Genomic DNA, 20956 nt, shown 5'->3' with positions numbered 1-20956 from the left:
TGCTTCATCGGCTGCCTTCGTGTATTGGTCCTTGAATCCTTTTGTAAGAGTGGGGGATCTTTTTTAGAACGTTGCGAAAATATTAACAAACTTCTCTGACATTGACCTATTCGATAAGACTTCTTGTACATAGACATATATACATATATATATTTTTTTTTCTTTCACACATTTTAATCTTTTTCATAATATTGTCTAATATAATCTTTAAAAATATAATCTTTAAAAATATTCATTAAAAATCCTTAAAATTCTCGAATCGATAAAGATTCTTGCTCCACCTAATTGTTCCAAGTACTAATTAAATTATTAAGCCATTAGTTTAGTCTATTGTATGGAATTAATAACGCTTGAGGAGATTTATAAATCGATAAATAATCATAGCTCGCGATATGAGGAAAGTCATGATACATTACTTAAAAACATTAAGAAAATGCTAATATCGTAGATACAATATAATTCTTGTTAAATTCTCTTCGATTAACCGTTACGTGTATTTCTCGTTATTGAGATGACCATACAAGTGATTTTAGCACATTGCGTACGGTATTCTGTTCGCTCAACGCGCTTCTAAGATCCGCATTTTTTTGAGCACTCTAAAAGAATTTTGTATAATACATATAGACGACTTTTTAAGTTCACATTTATAAAGTATTCTTAAATATTATTATTATAAAAAATATGCAATGCTTCATTGTCTTGATAATCAATTTATTTTTAATTTATTGAGTCGTCGATACGTCCGTATGAAAAAATATTAAAACGAGATATCTAGTAACAGGGCTAGTAAAAGTTCAGTTTATTATATACGTAATATCTCGTAACTCACACACAATGTGTTAACAGTTATCTGTGAAGAACACAATGATATGTATATATTTACGTGTGTATATGCATGTGTCTATTATTTATCTATGTATATATGATATAAATACATATATACGTTAATATAACACGAATTTGTACACAATAATATAGCAGAATCGACAAAGAAAACAAAGATAAGAGAATTCGATATGTAATTGATCTATTAACTAAATAAATTTTAAATAAATCTGAACAGGATACTTTTCTTTTTTATGCGTTAATAAAATATTTGGAATCATTATTTATATAATTATTATGAGAGTTTTCAAACACATAACTTAATTAAGAGAATATATTGAAAATTAATCTTTACTTTGATAAGAACATGTTAGGTTAGAATTGACATAGGAATTTCCCGGTTCACATTCGTTATAGATCATTTTATTATATTCGAAATGAAATGTAATAAACGAAAAAAATAAAAAAATAACTGCAAATTAGATAGATTTCTAGAAGAATTCCATCCCACCATTTTAAAATCCACATGTTACAATTTATTCGCTCTTTCGTCACGAAAATCTTAATCGATAGATTTTTAAACATTTCCAATGATCCTGAATCATACGATAACCTTTCGAAATCTATCGTCGATTGCTTCAAGTGTTTTTTTTTATCTTTCTCTTAATCTATAACTCTTAGATTGTTTCTTACATTTTTTAAAGAAGAGGATTTTTAGGTAAAATAAATACAAACATCTTAGATTATACGTGCGACAAATAGTAGAAAAAAAGAATTTTATTCTTCCGATGAAGAAGTCGATAGAAACAATTCATTGATAATTTCTAAATTAAAAAAATAGTTAATATAGTAATATATCGCTTGAATATAAATTAAATTCGACATGTTCCTTTATGAGTAATTACAGTTGTTCGTCAAAGGTCAAGTACATGGTCTATTGTACTCCGGCAGTTTTCTTCCTTGCTTTTGTTTTTTCTTTCTTATCTCTTTTATTCTTTATATCTTAAGATTCTTAAAACTAATATAAATATAGTTTCACGTAGAATTATTAAGTACGAGAGTAAAATTTCTTTTAATTATCGGTCGGTTTTAATTAAAATATTTCTTTAATAAAAAATTTTTTGCGAAGGAAAAAATAAAGAGAAGAAATAACAACGATAAAAAGAGAAGGAAGAAATTAGAAAGAATAGGAATACGAGAAAGTACAAAATCCCTCTAATAGTTTTCTTAAGACCTTATCTTACTAGTTATCCATGGAACAAAATCATAAACTTTAGTATAAACACCAGGCCAACCAGGCATACCACAGGGTGTAGGACCAAAGGATACAACTCCTACGGCTGCCCATATTCCATTACCGTTAGATGAATTTTCAACAGACATGAGTGGTCCACCTGAATCTCCTCTGCATGAATCTTTACCTTTCTGACCACCGGCACAAATTTGTCCGAAACCGAGCCTGATACCAACTTGATTATAAGTTCTATCGCAATCATTTTTATCGGTCAAAGGTAATGCTAGTTTTAGCTTGAAATCCGAGGACGAATTGTATTCCGTTTTACCCCAACCTGCTACGTACATTTTTTGACCAAATGAAGGAGTTCGTGGCAAACAAATTGGCTTTATATAATTTGTCGAGACGATATTCCTTGACAATCTCAATAATGCGATATCATATTTCTGATCTTTCGACAATGGTCTGTATTGTTCATGAGCAATTTGTTCTTCGATGCCTACTGTGATCGGATCATCGGAGCATATAACTTCGTCTTCCTCTTGAATGCAATCTTTATCGGAGGAGGTATCGTATTCACCTAATCGTACGCTTGTTAACGTCCACGTTGGTGGTAAATCCTTACCCTTTATGCAATGAGCAGCAGTAAGTACATAACGTTCGTTAATCAAAACTCCTCCGCAGGCAGTAGTTCGTCCTCTTGCTAAAATAAATTATTACAGATAAGTCAAGATCCCTTATACGATAAAAATAAATAATAATAATTTTAGCTCTTAATTACTCACGATGTTGATATTCCAACAGAGCCATCCATGGAAATTCATCAAGAGCAGTACGTTGTCCTCCGATGATTCGAGGTATCAAACTTTTTCCGCATTCGGTTGGTAATAAAGGATTATCAAGTAAATTGCTGACGGTATCGTCTGTTTTTTCTGATGCACTATGTTTTTCTTCTGTAGGTGGTACAGTCCCCGGATAAGAAGGTTGACTGATTCGATTTGATTCGACAGTAGAAAGAGGACAACATACACGAGGATCTTTGCCTTCGAAGCCACATTGAGATCGTATTAGATAATCCACGGTTTCCGGTCGGAGAGGCTTTTCTTGAAGCATAGTCAATAATGGTATACATTGACGGATTGTAATACAATTTCCAGCAATTTCATTTGGCGTATTGCAATCAGATTGTCTTGGAAATTCTATGAAAAAAAACACACACATACATTATATAATACTTCAAAGATCAGAATTTCTAAATCTATTTTTAATGTTCTTTATAATAATCTTGATGATGATATGTACATTCGAAATTTATTATAAAAGATTTGAAAAATTATGTAACACATCATCGTAACATATATTGTTTTGATAAATAATCAGGATAAAAAAGAATAATACTCGTATTTTTTCGATTGCACATAACACATTTAAAAAGATCAAGATAAATAGTGTTGTAATTATTAACTAACGTATTAACTAAGGATTTTTCCACGACATCATTCTCATCGTATCCAGCTTCGTACTCATGATTAACTAATCGAAACGATTTTGTCAAGAAGAAGAAGAGACATAAAAGATTATTTAAATCAGTTAATATATCATATTTGATGTGTTTAAATATATATAATCATTAATTACGACTGTATTTATTAGTGGAAATCGTCGATCATTAAAATTGATGACTTCATAAGCAGAAATCACTTATTAGATAAACATTTTTATTTCATATTGAAGACATTTTAATAATAATTTTTAACTTTTAAATAATAATTTATAAAAGTAAATTTTATAAATGACAAAATACAATGGCTTTAAATAATTAACACATGTTCTAACAGAATCTATATTTAATTACATATTGTAATTAAAATATCTATTCAACGTAGTGATTAATGTTGGAGTAATATCAATAGAAATATCAATGAATCGTTTGATAAGAAGAATTAAAATATGAAAAAAAGATAATGAAACCAGAAATACAAAATTTTTAATTACTTACGTGCATCGACGGTATTAAACGTTGATACATAGAAGATAGCAATCATAGCAACAAAGGAATACATCCTTAATATCGAATCTTTATTAAACGATTAAAAGCAAACAGAAAATTTCGTATCCACGTATAACGTTGATGAACCGCAAATCTTGTCGCTATGCTGGAAGTCTGGGCATCAACTGACACCGCAAACGATGAGGGACTGAAGCCATGGTCAACTAGTGTCTCCCACTACAGCATTATAGATCTGACTAATTGGCCTCCGGCCGTTTACGTATTTTACATTTCTCTTTTCAGGCAATTTCTGACAATACTTCCTCCTTCTATTTAACTTATCTCTTCTAACATCTTATGCGAATAAAAAAAATACGAATATCTCGGTAATAAAATTTATCAAAGTTGCAATTAAATGAAATGAAACGAAGTATTTCTGTTTTCTTTAGTTTCATTAATTATTGAAATAAATATAAATTTTTGTTCTCACCTTTCTACAAAGCAATATTGTTTATAATAATTAAATTCTATTATTATTATTTATTAATTTTTTGAAACAATATTTTTACGATTTTATAGATCATCACTATCAAACATAAATACATACATATACGTACTTATTCTAGATAGGAATACATTGAATTCCCCTGTGATATTCTTCCTGGTAATTTTAAGCAGAATTCAAATGAATGGGCATGGACTCTTTTCCAAGGTAAATTACCTACGTATAAAATTACTAGGTATTTCGATATAACATTCACAATAAATACAAAAAGTTAAGACTTTCCTAAGAACCCGTTATTTCATTCTATTATATAATATTAACAATATATCTAAATATATATATATTATTCGATGGATATTTTATGAATTAATATTATCAAGTATCCAAATGATGTAATGAGATATTTTGGTGTAAACACCAGGACTTGTTGTGGCACCACAATCTTGAACACCGAAAGAAACGATTCCGATGATGTAATATTTTGGTAATTCGTCAATAGTTTCCACTTTCATTAGAGGTCCACCGCTATCTCCACGACAGGAATCTATACCGATAACACCTCCAACGCATATTTGTTGATCGCTTATTGTAGCACGCGTTTTAAAAATTTCCTTACATTTTCTCGTTTCTTGGATCGGCATTGTGATCGTTTGAAGCAATTTGCTTGATTTAGAAGTTTCTGTTATAAATTTAAAATTAATGTATAAAAATGAAAAAAGAAAAAATATTTATAAAAAAGAAAAGAATAATCTCACTCTCTTAAAAGGAAAAAGATTTTTACCTATGTCGTATATTCCCCAGCCAGCAACTTCCACCATTTCACCGGTATAATCTTTTTTAAGCAAATCACTATGCGGCATACAAATAGGTATTACAAATTCTATACAAATAATAATATTATATCATAAGATAAACTTGGATATCGACGGTGAATTAATTTAATCAAATGTCTTTCTACTTGCCATTATAAATAGCGGGCTTATCCAAACGTATTATTGCAATGTCATTTCTAAACTTCGGATGATTGTAATCTTTATGAACATTGATAGATTTTATTTTAATATCTTGAACTGGTTCGGCACAGTATCCTTTTTCACAATCGGGATCTGTCATCGTGTTATATTCTCCTAATCGAACATCGGTGATTTTAAGCCTTTTTAAATCGTTGAAATAAACAAAATTGACGACATGAAATCACACCAACGAAAATATATAGGATGACCAATTTTAATCGATCCATGTAAATATCATGAAAATTATTATTAGCGGTAATTAAAATATTAATAAAAAATCATTTACCATTTTGGTAAGTTTGTCACGCAATGTGCAGCTGTTACTACATTGTATTTATTAATTAAAGTACCACCGCATATAAAATCCAATCCCTTAAAATTTATTGGATTAGATTTAACTATGATGTATCCTATTCTAGCAATCCACGGATACGCACCCATATTAGCGTTTTTACCACCTATAATACGATCGGTATTGGAATTGCCACATTTATCATGGTCTAAGAGTAACCAATTCGAGTGATGCATTACGTTAACTGTTAATGAGAATTTAATAATTGCGTATTTGCATATATATTATTTTTTTATAATTATTTAATATTATAATTAATTACAATTTTCATACCATCTGATGAAACGATCAAACGAACGGAAAAATTACCCAAAATAAAGATATAGAGCCAATAAAAAAACATTATCTAAAACAATCAGAATATTCATTAATTATTTATTCTCTCTAATTAATGTAATTTTGTGCGTTTTTTAAATAAATAATCGATTGATAAAATTAAAACAAAAAAAATTTTTATCATTCTTACCTTAAAATGATCTAATAGAGTACGTGGAAAAATTCTCGAAGAACAATACTTCAATTCTAAAAGCAATCAATCGTTTAAAAGAAAATTAAGTACGAATAGCGGTGATTCGACTTCTGTTTAAATTTCAACTTATCGGACTAATAAACGAATGTTGCAATTATACGTCAATTATTTTACCTATAAATTACCATTATGCTTCGTATTTAAGACCTTTTATTTATAAATTTTAAAAATCATTATACTAATATCGAATATTACTTTATAATATATATTCTATGAAAAAACATTAAAAAAAGATATCTCGTAACCTGGCTACAAAATTTGGTTTGTTATATACGAGATATCTCATGAATCACACGCAATGTGTTAATAAGCATATCTTACATTAAATATTAAACAAATGAAGATCTTTAAATATGTTTTTCTTGGCGAGCGTCAACACACTTTATTTATTTGAAAATGGAAAACAGTTTTTTTTAACAAATTACGAAAATGATCTTGGAGGACGAAATCTCGATCTATTCGTCCTCCTGGCGATTAATGTTTTTATCTTTATCTATTCGATCTGCATCAAAGAAATTTTAAATTAGATAAATATAGAAATTATTGAGAAGAATTTATGTGAATCTTTTAAACATAACTATGGTAAATATTTATTTTTAATATAAGAAAGTATATACATATAAATTTTATCTAAATTAAATAATTAATTATAAATAATTTGTAGACTTCTCATCGAAAAATTTGTTGTTGCCCCTATGTTCATAAATGTCAAAAATTTTTTCCTAAAGGTGAGAAAAATTTCTTTCATTATTGAAAAATTAATGTTTTACTCATTTATTGAATATTTTTCTAATTTAATACTTAGACAAAAGTCAAGATGGATATCTGAGAAATGATAATTTCATCCTCATTGGTGCTAAATATATATTAGACTTATATCACAGTACAAGTAAAAGTATTCTTGCAGATGATTTTTTGAGATCCGTGGTAGTATCAATAACATTATTTGCAATTGGTACACAGCTTACTAGAGAACTATATACTTCAAAACTTTCACCAATTCTTCGTTGTAATTATAATTTTATTGATACACTTTGTATAACTAGTTTATAACTTATATTAATTCAATTATCTTACAATCTGTAATTATTCTACGTCTAAAATCATAAACAAAATTTACCATATATATTTACTATATATATGTTGTATGTATATATATATATTTATTTATTAGTATTATAAAAAATATTTATTTCAAATTATATGATAATTAAACAGTATACTTATAAATTTAGCATAAATTTCTGATATATAAAATAATGGATTGGATTACAATGAATAAACAAATGTAAAAATATGACATTAACTATTAATAAATAAATAAGAGAAAATAAAAATTTATTTAGTCTGCTATTCCAGTAAGTTTTTAGAATTTAGATTCTACTGCTGTAATGTCAGTGGAAGTTGCAACTCCATTTTTTTCAACATTTTCTACTAGATTATTTATTACCAAAACTTCATTAACAACTTCATTCTTCTTATCTACTTTTTCATTTTTAGAATCTACTATTTTTTCTTCACTTTTTTCAAATGAAATGTCATTAGAAACTTCATTCTCTTTATCTATTTTTTCCTTTTTAAAATCTACTATTTTTTCTTCATTATTTTCAATTGAAATGTCATCAACAAGTTCATTTTTTCTTTTTACTTTTTCATTTTTAGAATCTACTATTTTTTTTTCACTATTTTCAACTGAAACGTCATTAGAAACTTCATTTTTTTTATCTATTTTTTCATTTTTAGGATCTACTATTTTTTCTTCACTACTTCCCAGTGAAATGTCATTAGAAATTTCATTCTCTTTATCTACTTTTTCATTTTTGGAATCTACTATTTTTTCTTCATTACTTTGAATTGAAATGTCATCAGCAACTTCATTTTTTTTATCTATTTTTTCATTTTTAGAATCTACTATTTTTTCTTCACTATTTTCAACTGAAATGTTTGTACATGTATTCACATTTTCAGAATTAATTGAATTTACAGCTTTTGTTTCACATAATTTATCATTATCTCTTTCAGTTTCATCACTAGAACGCCCACTATCATTAGATATTTGTTGCTCGAATTTATTAAATTTTACTGGCTCACTATTTTCTATATCACTATCATCTGAAGTATCAAGCTCATCAGAATCAATATCTAAATCCAGTATTGTTTTTTTCTTATTACTCTTAACTTCTTCTTCACATTTTCTTTTAATACTTGAACCTCCAGCAATAGCAACTTTAAATCCTTCTTCTACTGCATCTCCAATTTTTTCTGTCAAAATTGATCTCTCCTTTTCATAATTTTGATCTTTAAACTCATGCTTTGGTTCTGCACAAAGCCTTTCTAACTTTTTCTTTTTACGTTCAGCTGCTTCCTCTTTACGTTTTGCTTGCTTTTCAATCCAAGCTTTAAGTCTTTTTTCTTCATTTATATCTCTTAATCTGCGTCCGCTCAAATCTCTGCAAGCCTCGCGATTTGTAGTTTTTTCAATTTGAGCACCTATAGCCCGTAACATAGAGCCAAAACCACCTTTTCCACCCAATAATTTTGGAATAATAGTTGCGCAACCATGCAAGAATATATTACTTTCATTAATAGTGCGGCCATTATGAACTATATAAAAATTCTCTCTTGATACACCCTATATAAAAATAAAGTATTATACATAGATTAATACTAATAATTTACTTATAAGTTATCTCTGGGATATGAGTATCAAGAATGACGATACAATCAACTACAAGGTTAGATTTTGTATTCTCTACTTACAATTATTTCTTCAAACCGCTCCCATATTTTATCGACTGAAAACAATTCATCACTAATAAATATGTGTTTTGTAGTTTTCCCAGTACAAATTTGTACATTTATCATATTTATACTTTATTTATTTTCAAAGATCTATAAAGAAATAACACACAATTCTTATAATAGGTCACAATATGTTGGTAGAAATAATAATATTGTACCACTGCGCCATCTACCTTTGCAGAATAAAATTAAAATTTTGAAATTCGACCAATGAAATACTACTTTAAAATAACTAATACTTGAAAAGTAATCTCTATATAAATTTTCTAACATAATGCTATACCGCGCTTTGGAAAAGAATTTGACTATTTCCCGCCAAATTTATAGCAGCGAATGGCTGTAATATTTTACTATAACCAAAAACGGTGTTAAATATTTAATATGGAAGGGTTTGACAATCCAGGTATATTCTTTTCAGATAATTTTTCTGTAGATGAAGCTTCTGAATCTCAAAGTAATTTACAAGCTTCTAAAAAGAAATTCAAAGAATTTATCAGACAATTTCATGAAGGCAATTTTAATTACAAATATAGGTACATAATTTATATGATTATTTTATGAATAATTACTTTCATTTTTAATAATTTATAAAATATTAAATCAATGTGTATATACATCTATAATTTATTCTTAATTTTGATATCAGAGATACTCTCAAAAGAAATTATAATCTTGGTCAATATTACCTTGAGATTAATTTAGAAGATTTGGCTGCTTTTGATGAGTCTCTTGCCGAAAAAGTTCATAAACTTCCAACGGAATATCTATCAATCCTTGAAGAAGCAGCACAAGATGTTGCTGATGAACTTACAGCTCCTCGTCCTGAAGGAGAAGAAAAAGTTGAAGACATACAAATACTTTTATCGTCTGATGCACATCCAAGTTCTTTAAGAGGCATGAAGGTAATTAGTAGAATAATCTGTAGACTATTATTTTTTATTATTTTTATTATTTCTAACATGAAAAAGTAAATATATCTTCTTGATTTTTCATATAAAATATTTTATATCTATAGCCAGACATTGTATCAAAACTTATAAAAATTCCTGGTATTGTTGTTTCTGCTTCTGGAATTAGATCTAAAGCAACAAAAATTGCAATACAATGTCGTTCATGTAGAGTTGTGCAAACTAACATTGCTATTAAACCAGGATTAGAAGGGTATGCTCTACCAAGAAAATGCACTACGTATGTATTCTACAACACAAAATATTGTCTTCTATTTTTATTTCAATTGAAAATAACCTCAAATAACATAAACATTATTTTTTAGAGAACAGGCTGGTAGACCAAAATGTCCGTTGGATCCATTTTTTATAATGCCAGATAAATGTAAATGTGTTGATTTCCAAGTTTTAAAATTACAAGAACTACCAGAACATATTCCACAGGGTGAAATGCCAAGACATCTGCAATTATATTGTGACCGTTATTTATGTGATAGAGTTGTACCTGGAAATAGAGTTCTTATTCTTGGTATATATTCCATTAAAAAAGTTTCCAAAACAGGCGATAGAGGAAACAGAAAAGATAAAGCTTTAGTTGGTGTGCGAGCACCTTATATAAGAGTTGTGGGTATTTTTGTTGATGGAGAAAACACAGGAAGTGGTAAAATCTGTTATTACTATAAAAATCTTAATTTACATGGTTTAAAACTCTTTTCTTACAAAATAATATTAATACATGGCTTTTAGGTGTACAGACATGCATTACATCAGAAGAAGAAGATTTATTCAGACATTTAGCAGCTGATTCAAATTTATATGAAAGAATTGCAAAGAGTATTGCACCCAGTATTTTTGGTGCAATGGACATTAAGAAAGCAATTGCATGTTTATTATTTGGTGGTTCTAGAAAAAGAATGCCCGATGGTTTATGTCGGAGAGGAGACATTAATGTTTTAATGTTAGGTGATCCAGGTACTGCTAAATCACAATTATTAAAATTTGTAGAGACAGTTGCACCAATTGGTGTGTATACATCCGGCAAAGGAAGCTCAGCTGCAGGTCTTACGGCGTCTGTATCTAGAGATTCTGTTACGGTGAGTAATAATAATATACTACTAATACATTTCTTGTCTTCTTTTATAAATACTTTGGTCATTTGTAGAGAAACTTTGTAATGGAAGGTGGTGCAATGGTATTAGCAGACGGTGGTGTTGTTTGCATAGATGAATTTGACAAAATGAAAGAAGATGATCGAGTTGCGATTCATGAAGCTATGGAACAGCAAACCATATCAATTGCAAAAGCAGGCATAACAACGACTTTAAATACAAGATGTTCTGTACTAGCAGCTGCAAATTCTATTTTTGGACGATGGGATGATATAAAAGGCGAAGAAAATATAGATTTTATGCCAACTATTCTTTCTCGTTTTGATATGATATTCATTGTTAAAGATGAACATGAAGAAAACAGAGATATTACATTAGCAAAGCACGTTTTAAATATACATAGTAATGCTGGTCAATTAACTGAGCAATTGATAGAAGGAGAACTTCCATTACATATACTCAAAAGATATATACATTATTGTAGATTGTAAGATTAATTTTTTATTACTTTTTGTATGCTACAAATATCATAATCCACGTTATGTGATCAACGTAATTATGCGATTTCTATAGAAAATCTGGTCCAAGACTTAATAAAGAAGCAGGTGAAAAACTAAAGAATCATTATGTAAGAATGCGTGCTAGTACGAGAGAGCATGAAAAAGGAAGTGAAAAACGATTATCCATACCCATCACTGTCCGTCAATTAGAAGCTGTTATAAGAATTTCTGAAGCTTTGGCAAAAATGCAACTTCAATCTTTCGCTACTGAAATTCATGTTAATGAAGCTCTCAGACTATTTCAAGTTTCTACATTAGATGCTGCTATGTCTGGTTCATTAGCTGGTAAGGCGTGTGTGTGTGTGTGTGTGCGTGCGTGCGTAACAAATATCTAGTAATTATTAATTAAAAACAAGAAAATTATTTTTATAACATACGAGTCCTTAATATTAATACATCATATTTTACAGGTGCAGAAGGATTCACTTCAGAAGAAGATCATGAGATATTGTCTCGCATTGAAAAACAATTAAAAAATAGATTCCCTATTGGAAATCAAGTCTCAGAACAAAACATTGTTAATGATTTTCTTAAACAAAAATATCCAGAACGTGCTATTTACAAAGTTATACACACAATGATTCGTCGTGGAGAGCTTCAACATCGGATGCAACGAAAAATGTTGTACAGGTTATATTAAAATATAAGAAAAGCTTTCATTTTATAATTATTTTTGTGCATTTTGTTCAGTTCTCCATACAATTTATTGTTTTATTTTTTATATATAATTCTGTATTTTTAAATTATGTAACAAGAGCAAATCTCTTGCTCATGGTGTCAATTCATTTTTAAATGGATAAAGTGGGTGCTTTTCAACCCTAAAATAAAGATCAGATTGAAAATATATGAAAAAAATATGTTGTGCATAAATTATTTTAAATAATGAAATATTGAAAAATTATTATAGTTAAACTTTATTACTTACCCTTTAAAAAAAAGAAAATTGAATATTCGGCCATCTGTATCTTTGTCTAAAGCATTTAAAGTATTCATATCTTCTTCTATCAAAACGAAATCAAAAATGTTGATATTTGATTTGATTCTGTCTTGTGAAGAACTTTTTGGAATAACTATAATTCCTTGTTGTACCAGATGTCGTAGTAATACTTGTGCTGTTGTTTTTTTATATTTATTAGCTATTTCAAGTACAACAGGATGTCCAAGAAGATTGGGAAATTTTTCTGGACTATAATTATATTTTGTTTGAAAATGGAATTTAGCTCCAGGTGACGCTAATGGGCTGTAAGCTGTTACAATAATATTGTGCTTTTGACAAAATTCTCTTATCGGTTTCTGTTGATGGTATGCATGCAATTCAACCTATTAAAAAATTTATTTACATTGACTGTTCTTTTTGATCATAAAATTATATAATAAGTTTATGATATCAATAGCATGTATACCTGCAAGTTGGCGGGTTTTATTTGTGCATTTTTATATACTTCTAATATTTGTGCTTCATTAAAATTACTTAAACCTATAGATTTAACACGTCCTTTCGCTACTTGTTTCTCCATTTCCTAAAAATGTTAAATAATTATAGTATTATTAGGAGCAACCGGCCAGAGAAGCACTTGTATCTATGATATTAATTGCATGTTATACCTTCCATACAGAAACTGGATCCGTGTCTAGGTCAAGTATATAACTACCATCATCTAAAGCTGCAGGAGCATATGCATTTTTATCTAATACAAAGGCAAATGGCATGTGGATCAGATACATATCCAAATAATCCAAACCAAGACGTTCTAATGATAATTTAAGAAACTTTTCAACATCTGATGGTCGATTTCCATAATGGGGTAACTACAAAAAATAATACGTTTTTTGATATACTTATTAAAAAATATAAAATTCTTATTTTTTTCATATTTGATTTTTCCTATTACCTTTGACGTAACAAAAAGTTCTTCACGTTTACCACCTTTGTCAAACCAATTTTTTAAGCTTTTTCCAATCGCTTCTTCGTTATTATAATTAAATGCAGTATCAATATGTCTGTAACCACACTCCAAAGCAGTCGCAACAGCAGCTTCAATTTCTTCAGGTTTAGCCTTGCAAATGTAATAAAAGAGAAGATATATTTAATTTGTAGATAAATAATTATAATGATATATCATCTATTATTATATTATTTATTAAAAATCTTATTATGTGAAAAGAGTCTATTTTATCACCTGCCATGTCCCTAAACCTACAGTAGGCATATCATGACCAGATGATAATTTTACAGAATGCATATTTAGTCTTCTATAGTTGAGATCTGAAAATAATGTTTATTTTGTTATACAATGCATAGGAACGTGTGTTATGCTTTAATTTTCTACAAGATATGCTGTTTTCAATAGATAATTTTTGATGATATTAATATAAAGCAAATACGCAATTAGTTTTCTAAGTACTACTGATGTTTCGCTAGAGACTGTTGCTAAAGTTAGACCTGGCCCTCTTTTCTCAACATATAGATTGCAAGCAGTATGTACAAAGTATCATGTATATATATGTAGTTCAATGTATAAGTATCGATTTGCAGCTTGCCTTGCGCATGAAACTATTGAAATTAACGTCTGGCAAATGCATTTTTCGCAACAATAAACGCTCTGTTTTGCAAGGCACTTTAATAAAAGAAAATTATTCAATTACCGTACGATAAATTAGCGCTGAAATGGTTTCTAGGACCAATACGAAACGTTTTAACAAATTGCACTTTATATAAGATTTTTAAATGACATGTGTTAACAAATTTGTTTACGTAGAAAGTTTGAAAACATAAAATTGAATATCTGTAATTCATTGTTACGAAAAAACAATTAATAAACAAACTGTTAAATTACAGATAAAATTACAAAATAGTTAGATGTCTATAAATTGTTTACAATTCTATAACGACAGATTACAATGAAGAGAGAAAGAATGAGAGGAATAAAGGGAGTTAAATATTTGTTTACTACAATTTCTAAATTAAAAAATATATTCTATAGCCTTGATAATATTACACATACGTAATTGAAGTCTCTCCCGCGGAAATATAGATGGCAATATTAGCTGTACGTAATTATATTCAATAAAAGACAATTTCACTCCATTGTAATAGTTCGAAGTGAAAAGATCGTTTTTTATTTCTGTAAACATTAAAAAAGCATAATTATATATTGAGAATAATAATTAATATATTAGAATTATATATCAAACAGAAATATTTTTTTTTATGTATTTTTCGATAAGTGATAGAAATAAATATTATTGTTAATCATGTGAAGACTTTTTTTAACAATTTATTTCATTACGGATTATAAGGAAAACTGTTTGTCCGTACTGATTCGTATAAAGTGTGATACAATATAAAATTGATATATATTTATCATTTATGTGTGAAAACTTTATATCATATTTACGTGGAGAATAATAAAATAAATCCTACATCAAATATGTTGATTTATGATGTTTTACATAAAGAAAATATGTATGCAATCGTTATTAACGATCTCAGAAACATCTGGATAAAATATCGCTTTAAAATGAATGGAATTGAAATAGATAAACTATTTCAAAGAAAGTCTTCAGAACAACTTTATCATATCAACCGTTATATATTGTCATCCGATGGCATAGTTCGTGTGCCTATATTTCTTGAGAAACTTATAATTTAAAGAGGTTTATTCAGAAAAGCTGGATCTCATATGAGATAAAAAGAATTAATGCCATACTTGGATAAAGGTTCTTTATTGGGAGAAAAAAATCATGCAATCGATGTTGCCAATTGTTTAAAAACATTTTTCAGAGATCTTCCGGAGCCATTAATTCCATATACATATCATGATTTATTTTTACACTGTGCAATGTTGAAAAACCACCGTATTCAAGCATTGTTATTGGCTTGTGTGTTGTTATCTCCTTATCATTTAAATACTTTAGCATTTGTAATGGAATTTTTAAAAAAAGTATCTCTCTATGAGAAACAGAACAAAATGAGTATTGATAATTTAGCAAAAGTTATTGGCCCTAATATTATGCCTTTAAGAGAAGCTACTATGATGGTAGTTCAAAGTAGACTTCGTTGAATGCTACTGTTGAAATAAACAAAGCTATTTAAACAATAATAGAACCATTGAAATTTGATTTCGGTGCTATTTGCCATATTAATGAATTGAAACATTCATTATTATTTCGGGTGAATCCACCAGCACATCTTTGCAATAATATTGGATCCAAAAGATCTTCGTATATCGGAAATAAATTTGTAGCAACATCTTCGGGAAGTCCTGGTTTATCGACAAACGATTCCAAGACATTAGTTGATACAGCTTGTTGAAATTTACACCAGGAGTTAGCATCTTCAGGGCAGAGAAAATATCGTGAATGTTTTAATGATGACGTTTTATGGTAAAAAGTTTACCAAATCCCATTATACATGTCATCAATATCGTTGGAGTTATATCGTATTGCTAATCCATAATAATTGATCAGATCAGTAATTACTTTATCCTTCAATTGGCTTTTCTCCCCCAAGCTATTATTATTTCTCTTGAAAGCCCTGAGTCGATTACTCATTTTTTCTTGCACATTCTTTGATGCACTCTTTTATTTGCAAACAGGATATCTCCATAAGGCTTTGCATCGTAAATACTTTTATATGTTTTAGTATCGCCATCATCAATATAATTTATATATTTTATTTTATGCAGTGATTCTGATCTTGAAAACATTTCTTTCATCCCATCGAACTCTATTTTACCTGATGAATTTTCATGGTTAATTAAACATATTTTTGAATGCGTCTGCAGTTATTCATCGTATTCATATAATTCATATATTCATATATCTTTCATATAATTCATTTGTGCACAGGATCTATAAAAGCTACACTTCATAATGACACCCACAATTTTGCCAGTATGAAAACCAAACAGGGACAAAATGCCAAATAAGGATTTGAATCCTTTCTTTTTTCAGCTTCCATTCCCCTACATTCTGATTCGAGAAACATCATTTGATGTTGACAAAATTTTATAATTTTCTTCTACTTCTTCTTTTGCAGCCTTGATGAGAACAATATTATTAACAGTTTTTACTGCATTCTTGATTTGTTTCATAAAAATCTATGATATATAACAATCATAAAAACTATGAAATATTGGTCGTGGTAAATCCATGAAGGTACAAAATTTTTCTGTACCACATAGCCGCCCAACACCAATGAGTCTCATGGCTAATTTTCATATGCATTGTTTATAAGGGGGCATAAATCAATCGATACAGGATCACATTTTTCGCAATTCATCACAAGTTTAAAACCTAATTCTCGAACACTACGTTCAGTAAAATTTATATTACCACCACAATTTTTATAACATAGTCACAAATTACAGTAAAAATAGAAAAGAAGTTCAAAATTTTATAATTTGTATTTAAATTAACGTCAATTAGTATCATTCGATATTTTTCTTTTCGAAACATTCATACGCCGTTTGGAACTTTAACCATTCTCAATCTCAAATTTATTGCGAGGTTGATTAATTTTTTTTCTGTCTCGTGTAGCTCTTGTTCTAATATCTCTATTACTTTTTCAACATTAATAATTAACTGTGCAGAATCGTATGTACAATAAGCAAATTGAAAAACAACTGTACAACGACCAAGATCTAGAATTTTATACAAAACCTGGGTCTAGAATTTTATACAAAACCTGGGTCTAGAATTTTATACAGAGTCAATATATTGTAAAGTAGGGAAAAACCAGAAATCTCTAATAAAAGATATTTTACAATAGATTAAAGTCTAATTATAATATAATGTATCATCTATTATGAAATACGCATATAATGTATCATCTATTGTGAATTAGCAAGGTCCTAAGAATCTCAGCGGGGCGTCTGGCAGGAACGTCGCGCTACCTGCTCTCATTGAAGTGACTGTAACTCAGTCAATTTTCAGAATTTTAACTTAAAATATTACCTACATACTTTTAAAAATACATACTTTTAAGTACTAAAAAAAATCCTTTTCAAATTTTCAGTGGTCTTCCTCCTTAACAAAAAAGGAAGTAAAAAACTAAAGAATCATTATGTAAGAATGCATGCTAGTACGAGAGAGCACGAAAAAGAAAGTGAAAAACGATTATCCATATAAATCACTGTCCGTCAATTAGAAGCTGTTATAAGAATTCCTGAAGGTTCGGAAAAAATGCAACTTCAATCTTTCGCTACTGAAATTCATGTTAATGAAGCTCTCAGACTATTTCAAGTTTCTACATTAAATGCTGCTATGTCTGGTTCATTAGCTGGTAAGGTGTGTGTGTGTGTGTGTGTGTAACAAATATCTAGTAATTATTAATTACAAACAAGAAAATTCTTTTTATAACATATGTATCCGTAATATTAATACACCATATTTTACAGGTGCAGAAGGATTTACTTCAGAAGATCATGAGATATTGTCTCGCATTGAAAAACAATTAAAAAATAGATTTCCTATTGGAGATCAAGTCTCAGAACAAAACATTGTTAATGACTGTCTTAAACAAAAATATCCAGAACATGCTATTTACAAAGTTATACACACAATGATTCGACGTGGAGAGCTTCAACATCGGATGCAACGAAAAATGTTGTACAGGTTATATTAAAATATAAGAAAAGCTTTCATTTTATAATTATTTTTGTGCATTTTGTTCAGTTCTCCATACAATTTATTGTTTTATTTTTTATATATAATTCTGTATTTTTAAATTATGTAACAAGAGCAAATCTCTTGCTCATGGTGTCAATTCATTTTTAAATGGATAAAGTGGGTGCTTTTCAACCCTAAAATAAAGATCAGATTGAAAATATATGAAAAAAATATGTTGTGCATAAATTATTTTAAATAATGAAATATTGAAAAATTATTATAGTTAAACTTTATTACTTACCCTTTAAAAAAAAGAAAATTGAATATTCGGCCATCTGTATCTTTGTCTAAAGCATTTAAAGTATTCATATCTTCTTCTATCAAAACGAAATCAAAAATGTTGATATTTGATTTGATTCTGTCTTGTGAAGAACTTTTTGGAATAACTATAATTCCTTGTTGTACCAGATGTCGTAGTAATACTTGTGCTGTTGTTTTTTTATATTTATTAGCTATTTCAAGTACAACAGGATGTCCAAGAAGATTGGGAAATTTTTCTAAATTATAATTATATCTTCTTTGTAAAACGACTTTAGCTCCAGGTGATGCTAATGAGCTGTAAGCTGTTACAATAATATTGTGCTTTTGACAAAATTCTCTTATCGGTTTCTGTTGATGGTATGCATGCAATTCAACCTATTAAAAAATATATTTACATTGACTGTTCTTTTTGATCATAAAATTATATAATAAGTTTATGATATCAATAGCATGTATACCTGCAAGTTGGCGGGTTTTATTTGTGCATTTTTATATACTTCTAATATTTGTGCTTCATTAAAATTACTTAAACCTATAGATTTAACACGTCCTTTCGCTACTTGTTTCTCCATTTCCTAAAAATGTTAAATAATTATAGTATTATTAGGAGCAACCGGCCAGAGAAGCACTTGTATCTATGATATTAATTGCATGTTATACCTTCCATACAGAAACTGGATCCGTGTCTAGGTCAAGTATATAAGTACCATCATCTAAAGCTGCAGGAGCATATGCATTTTTATCTAATACAAAGGCAAATGGCATGTGGATCAGATACATATCTAAATAATCCAAACCAAGACGTTCTAATGATAATTTAAGAAACTTTTCAACATCTGATGGTCGATTACCATGAGGGGGTAACTACAAAAATATAATATACTTTTTTAATATACTTATTAAAAAATATAAAATTCTTATTCTTTTCATATTTGATTTTTCCTATTACCTTTGACGTAACAAAAAGTTCTTCACGTTTACCACCTTTGTCAAACCAATTTTTTAAGCTTTTTCCAATCGCTTCTTCGTTATTATAATTAAATGCAGTATCAATATGTCTGTAACCACACTCCAAAGCAGTCGCAACAGCAGCTTCAATTTCTTCAGGTTTAGCCTTGCAAATGTAATAAAAGAGAAGATATATTTAATTTGTAGATAAATAATTATAATGATATATCATCTATTATTATATTATTTATTAAAAATCTTATTATGTGAAAAGAGTCTATTTTATCACCTGCCATGTCCCTAAACCTACAGTAGGCATATCATGACCAGATGATAATTTTACGGAATGCATATTTAGTCTTCTATAGTTGAAATCTGAAAATAATGTTTAGTCATGTTATATAATTTATAGGAATGTTTGTTGTGTTTTAATTTTCTACAAGATATGCTGTTTTCAATAGATAATTTCTGATGATATTAATATCAAGCAAATACGCAATTAGTTTTCTAAGTACTACTGATATTTCGGTAGAGAAAGACTTTTCCTTATTTTAACATATAGATTGCAAGCAGTATATTCAAAGTATCACGTATATATGTATTTCAATGTCAAGTATCGAATGGAAGTTTGTTTTAAGTATAAAGCTATTGAAATTAACATCTGCCAAAGCATTTATCGTGACAATAAACGCTCTCTTTTGTAAAGCAATTTATTAAAAGAAAATTATTCAATTACCGTATTATGGACTAGTGATGAAATAAATACTTCTAGGAGCAATATGAAACGTTTAAAGAAATTACGCCTTATATATGATTTTTTGTAAGGTAGTACATTGGTACAAAAAATTAGATAGTAAAGGAATTGATAAAATATAGATATTTTCAAATCAAGTATGATTATGTAATTACAGATAAGATTGCATATATCTATTGATTGTTTTAAAATTTTTCAACGACAGATTACAATGAAGAGAGGAAGAGTGGGAGGGTTAGAGGGAGTTAAATATTCTTTTAATACTATCTCTAAATTAAAAAATATATTCTATATCCTTCTTAATAATATTACAAATACGTAATTGAAATCTCTCACGTGACAATATAGATGGCACTATTAGCTGTACGTAATAAGTATATTCGATGAAAGACAACTTCACTCTATTTGAAAAGTTAGAATTGAAAAAATTATTTTTCATTTCTTCAAAGATTAAA

General features: G+C 28.5%; 7 protein-coding genes across 13 annotated transcripts; 2 read left to right on the top strand and 5 right to left on the bottom strand.

Annotated features, from left to right (window-relative positions):
• Positions 1–1584: 1584 nt before the first annotated feature.
• LOC124424172 (CLIP domain-containing serine protease 2-like) lies at positions 1585–4280 on the bottom strand. Its single transcript, XM_046962851.1, has 3 exons — positions 4059–4280; positions 2845–3258; positions 1585–2762 (listed from the first exon to the last, which is right to left on the bottom strand). The coding sequence occupies exons 1-3, from the start codon at positions 4120–4122 to the stop codon at positions 2053–2055; spliced, it is 1188 nt and encodes a 395-aa protein (XP_046818807.1). The 5' UTR covers positions 4123–4280; the 3' UTR covers positions 1585–2052.
• Positions 4281–4702: 422 nt separating this feature from the next.
• Positions 4703–6762, bottom strand: LOC124424337 (CLIP domain-containing serine protease 2-like). Its single transcript, XM_046963245.1, has 8 exons — positions 6742–6762; positions 6574–6595; positions 6386–6441; positions 6193–6265; positions 5854–6103; positions 5517–5707; positions 5336–5434; positions 4703–5233 (listed from the first exon to the last, which is right to left on the bottom strand). Exons 1-8 carry the CDS (start codon positions 6760–6762, stop codon positions 4914–4916), a joined length of 1032 nt encoding a protein of 343 aa, XP_046819201.1. The 3' UTR covers positions 4703–4913.
• A 444-nt stretch (positions 6763–7206) lies between these two features.
• LOC124424146 (replication stress response regulator SDE2) lies at positions 7207–9400 on the bottom strand. Its single transcript, XM_046962775.1, has 2 exons — positions 9209–9400; positions 7207–9080 (listed from the first exon to the last, which is right to left on the bottom strand). The coding sequence occupies exons 1-2, from the start codon at positions 9311–9313 to the stop codon at positions 7815–7817; spliced, it is 1371 nt and encodes a 456-aa protein (XP_046818731.1). The 5' UTR covers positions 9314–9400; the 3' UTR covers positions 7207–7814.
• A 146-nt stretch (positions 9401–9546) lies between these two features.
• LOC124424142 (DNA replication licensing factor Mcm5) lies at positions 9547–12767 on the top strand. The gene is made up of 8 exons (XM_046962768.1): positions 9547–9783; positions 9897–10152; positions 10266–10438; positions 10524–10858; positions 10945–11291; positions 11360–11793; positions 11880–12151; positions 12277–12767. Exons 1-8 carry the CDS (start codon positions 9632–9634, stop codon positions 12504–12506), a joined length of 2199 nt encoding a protein of 732 aa, XP_046818724.1. The 5' UTR covers positions 9547–9631; the 3' UTR covers positions 12507–12767.
• Positions 10440–15016, bottom strand: LOC124424147 (aldo-keto reductase family 1 member A1-like). Of its 4 annotated transcripts, none has more exons than XM_046962777.1 (8): positions 14872–15016; positions 14047–14132; positions 13759–13923; positions 13472–13675; positions 13270–13386; positions 12792–13186; positions 12443–12684; positions 10440–10659 (listed from the first exon to the last, which is right to left on the bottom strand). In XM_046962777.1, the coding sequence occupies exons 1-7, from the start codon at positions 14999–15001 to the stop codon at positions 12636–12638; spliced, it is 1146 nt and encodes a 381-aa protein (XP_046818733.1). In that variant the 5' UTR covers positions 15002–15016; the 3' UTR covers positions 10440–10659; positions 12443–12635. The 4 variants fall into 4 exon arrangements, with proteins under 4 accessions (XP_046818733.1, XP_046818732.1, XP_046818735.1 ...); XM_046962776.1 differs by lacking the exon at positions 14872–15016 and adding an exon at positions 14513–14747; XM_046962779.1 differs by lacking the exon at positions 14872–15016 and adding an exon at positions 14272–14330.
• Positions 15017–15576: 560 nt separating this feature from the next.
• LOC124424150 (aldo-keto reductase family 1 member A1-like) lies at positions 15577–20955 on the bottom strand. 3 transcript variants are annotated; one of them, XM_046962784.1, is made up of 7 exons: positions 20838–20955; positions 20037–20122; positions 19749–19913; positions 19460–19663; positions 19258–19374; positions 18780–19174; positions 15577–16604 (listed from the first exon to the last, which is right to left on the bottom strand). In XM_046962784.1, exons 1-7 carry the CDS (start codon positions 20938–20940, stop codon positions 16601–16603), a joined length of 1074 nt encoding a protein of 357 aa, XP_046818740.1. In that variant the 5' UTR covers positions 20941–20955; the 3' UTR covers positions 15577–16600. The 3 variants fall into 3 exon arrangements, with proteins under 3 accessions (XP_046818740.1, XP_046818739.1, XP_046818742.1); XM_046962783.1 differs by lacking the exon at positions 15577–16604 and adding an exon at positions 18509–18672; XM_046962786.1 differs by lacking the exons at positions 15577–16604; positions 20838–20955 and adding exons at positions 18509–18672; positions 20484–20790.
• Positions 16611–18755, top strand: LOC124424158 (DNA replication licensing factor Mcm5-like). 2 transcript variants are annotated; one of them, XM_046962809.1, is made up of 3 exons: positions 16611–17026; positions 17886–18152; positions 18268–18755. In XM_046962809.1, the coding sequence occupies exons 2-3, from the start codon at positions 18053–18055 to the stop codon at positions 18492–18494; spliced, it is 327 nt and encodes a 108-aa protein (XP_046818765.1). In that variant the 5' UTR covers positions 16611–17026; positions 17886–18052; the 3' UTR covers positions 18495–18755. The 2 variants fall into 2 exon arrangements, with proteins under 2 accessions (XP_046818765.1, XP_046818764.1); XM_046962808.1 differs by having other exon boundaries at positions 16611–18152.
• Position 20956: the final 1 nt, after the last annotated feature.

Source organism: Vespa crabro, chromosome 5 (genome assembly GCF_910589235.1).
Source record: "Vespa crabro chromosome 5, iyVesCrab1.2, whole genome shotgun sequence".
Classification (NCBI taxonomy): Eukaryota; Metazoa; Arthropoda; class Insecta; order Hymenoptera; family Vespidae; genus Vespa; species Vespa crabro.
This window is presented reverse-complemented; position numbering and strand designations above follow the sequence as displayed.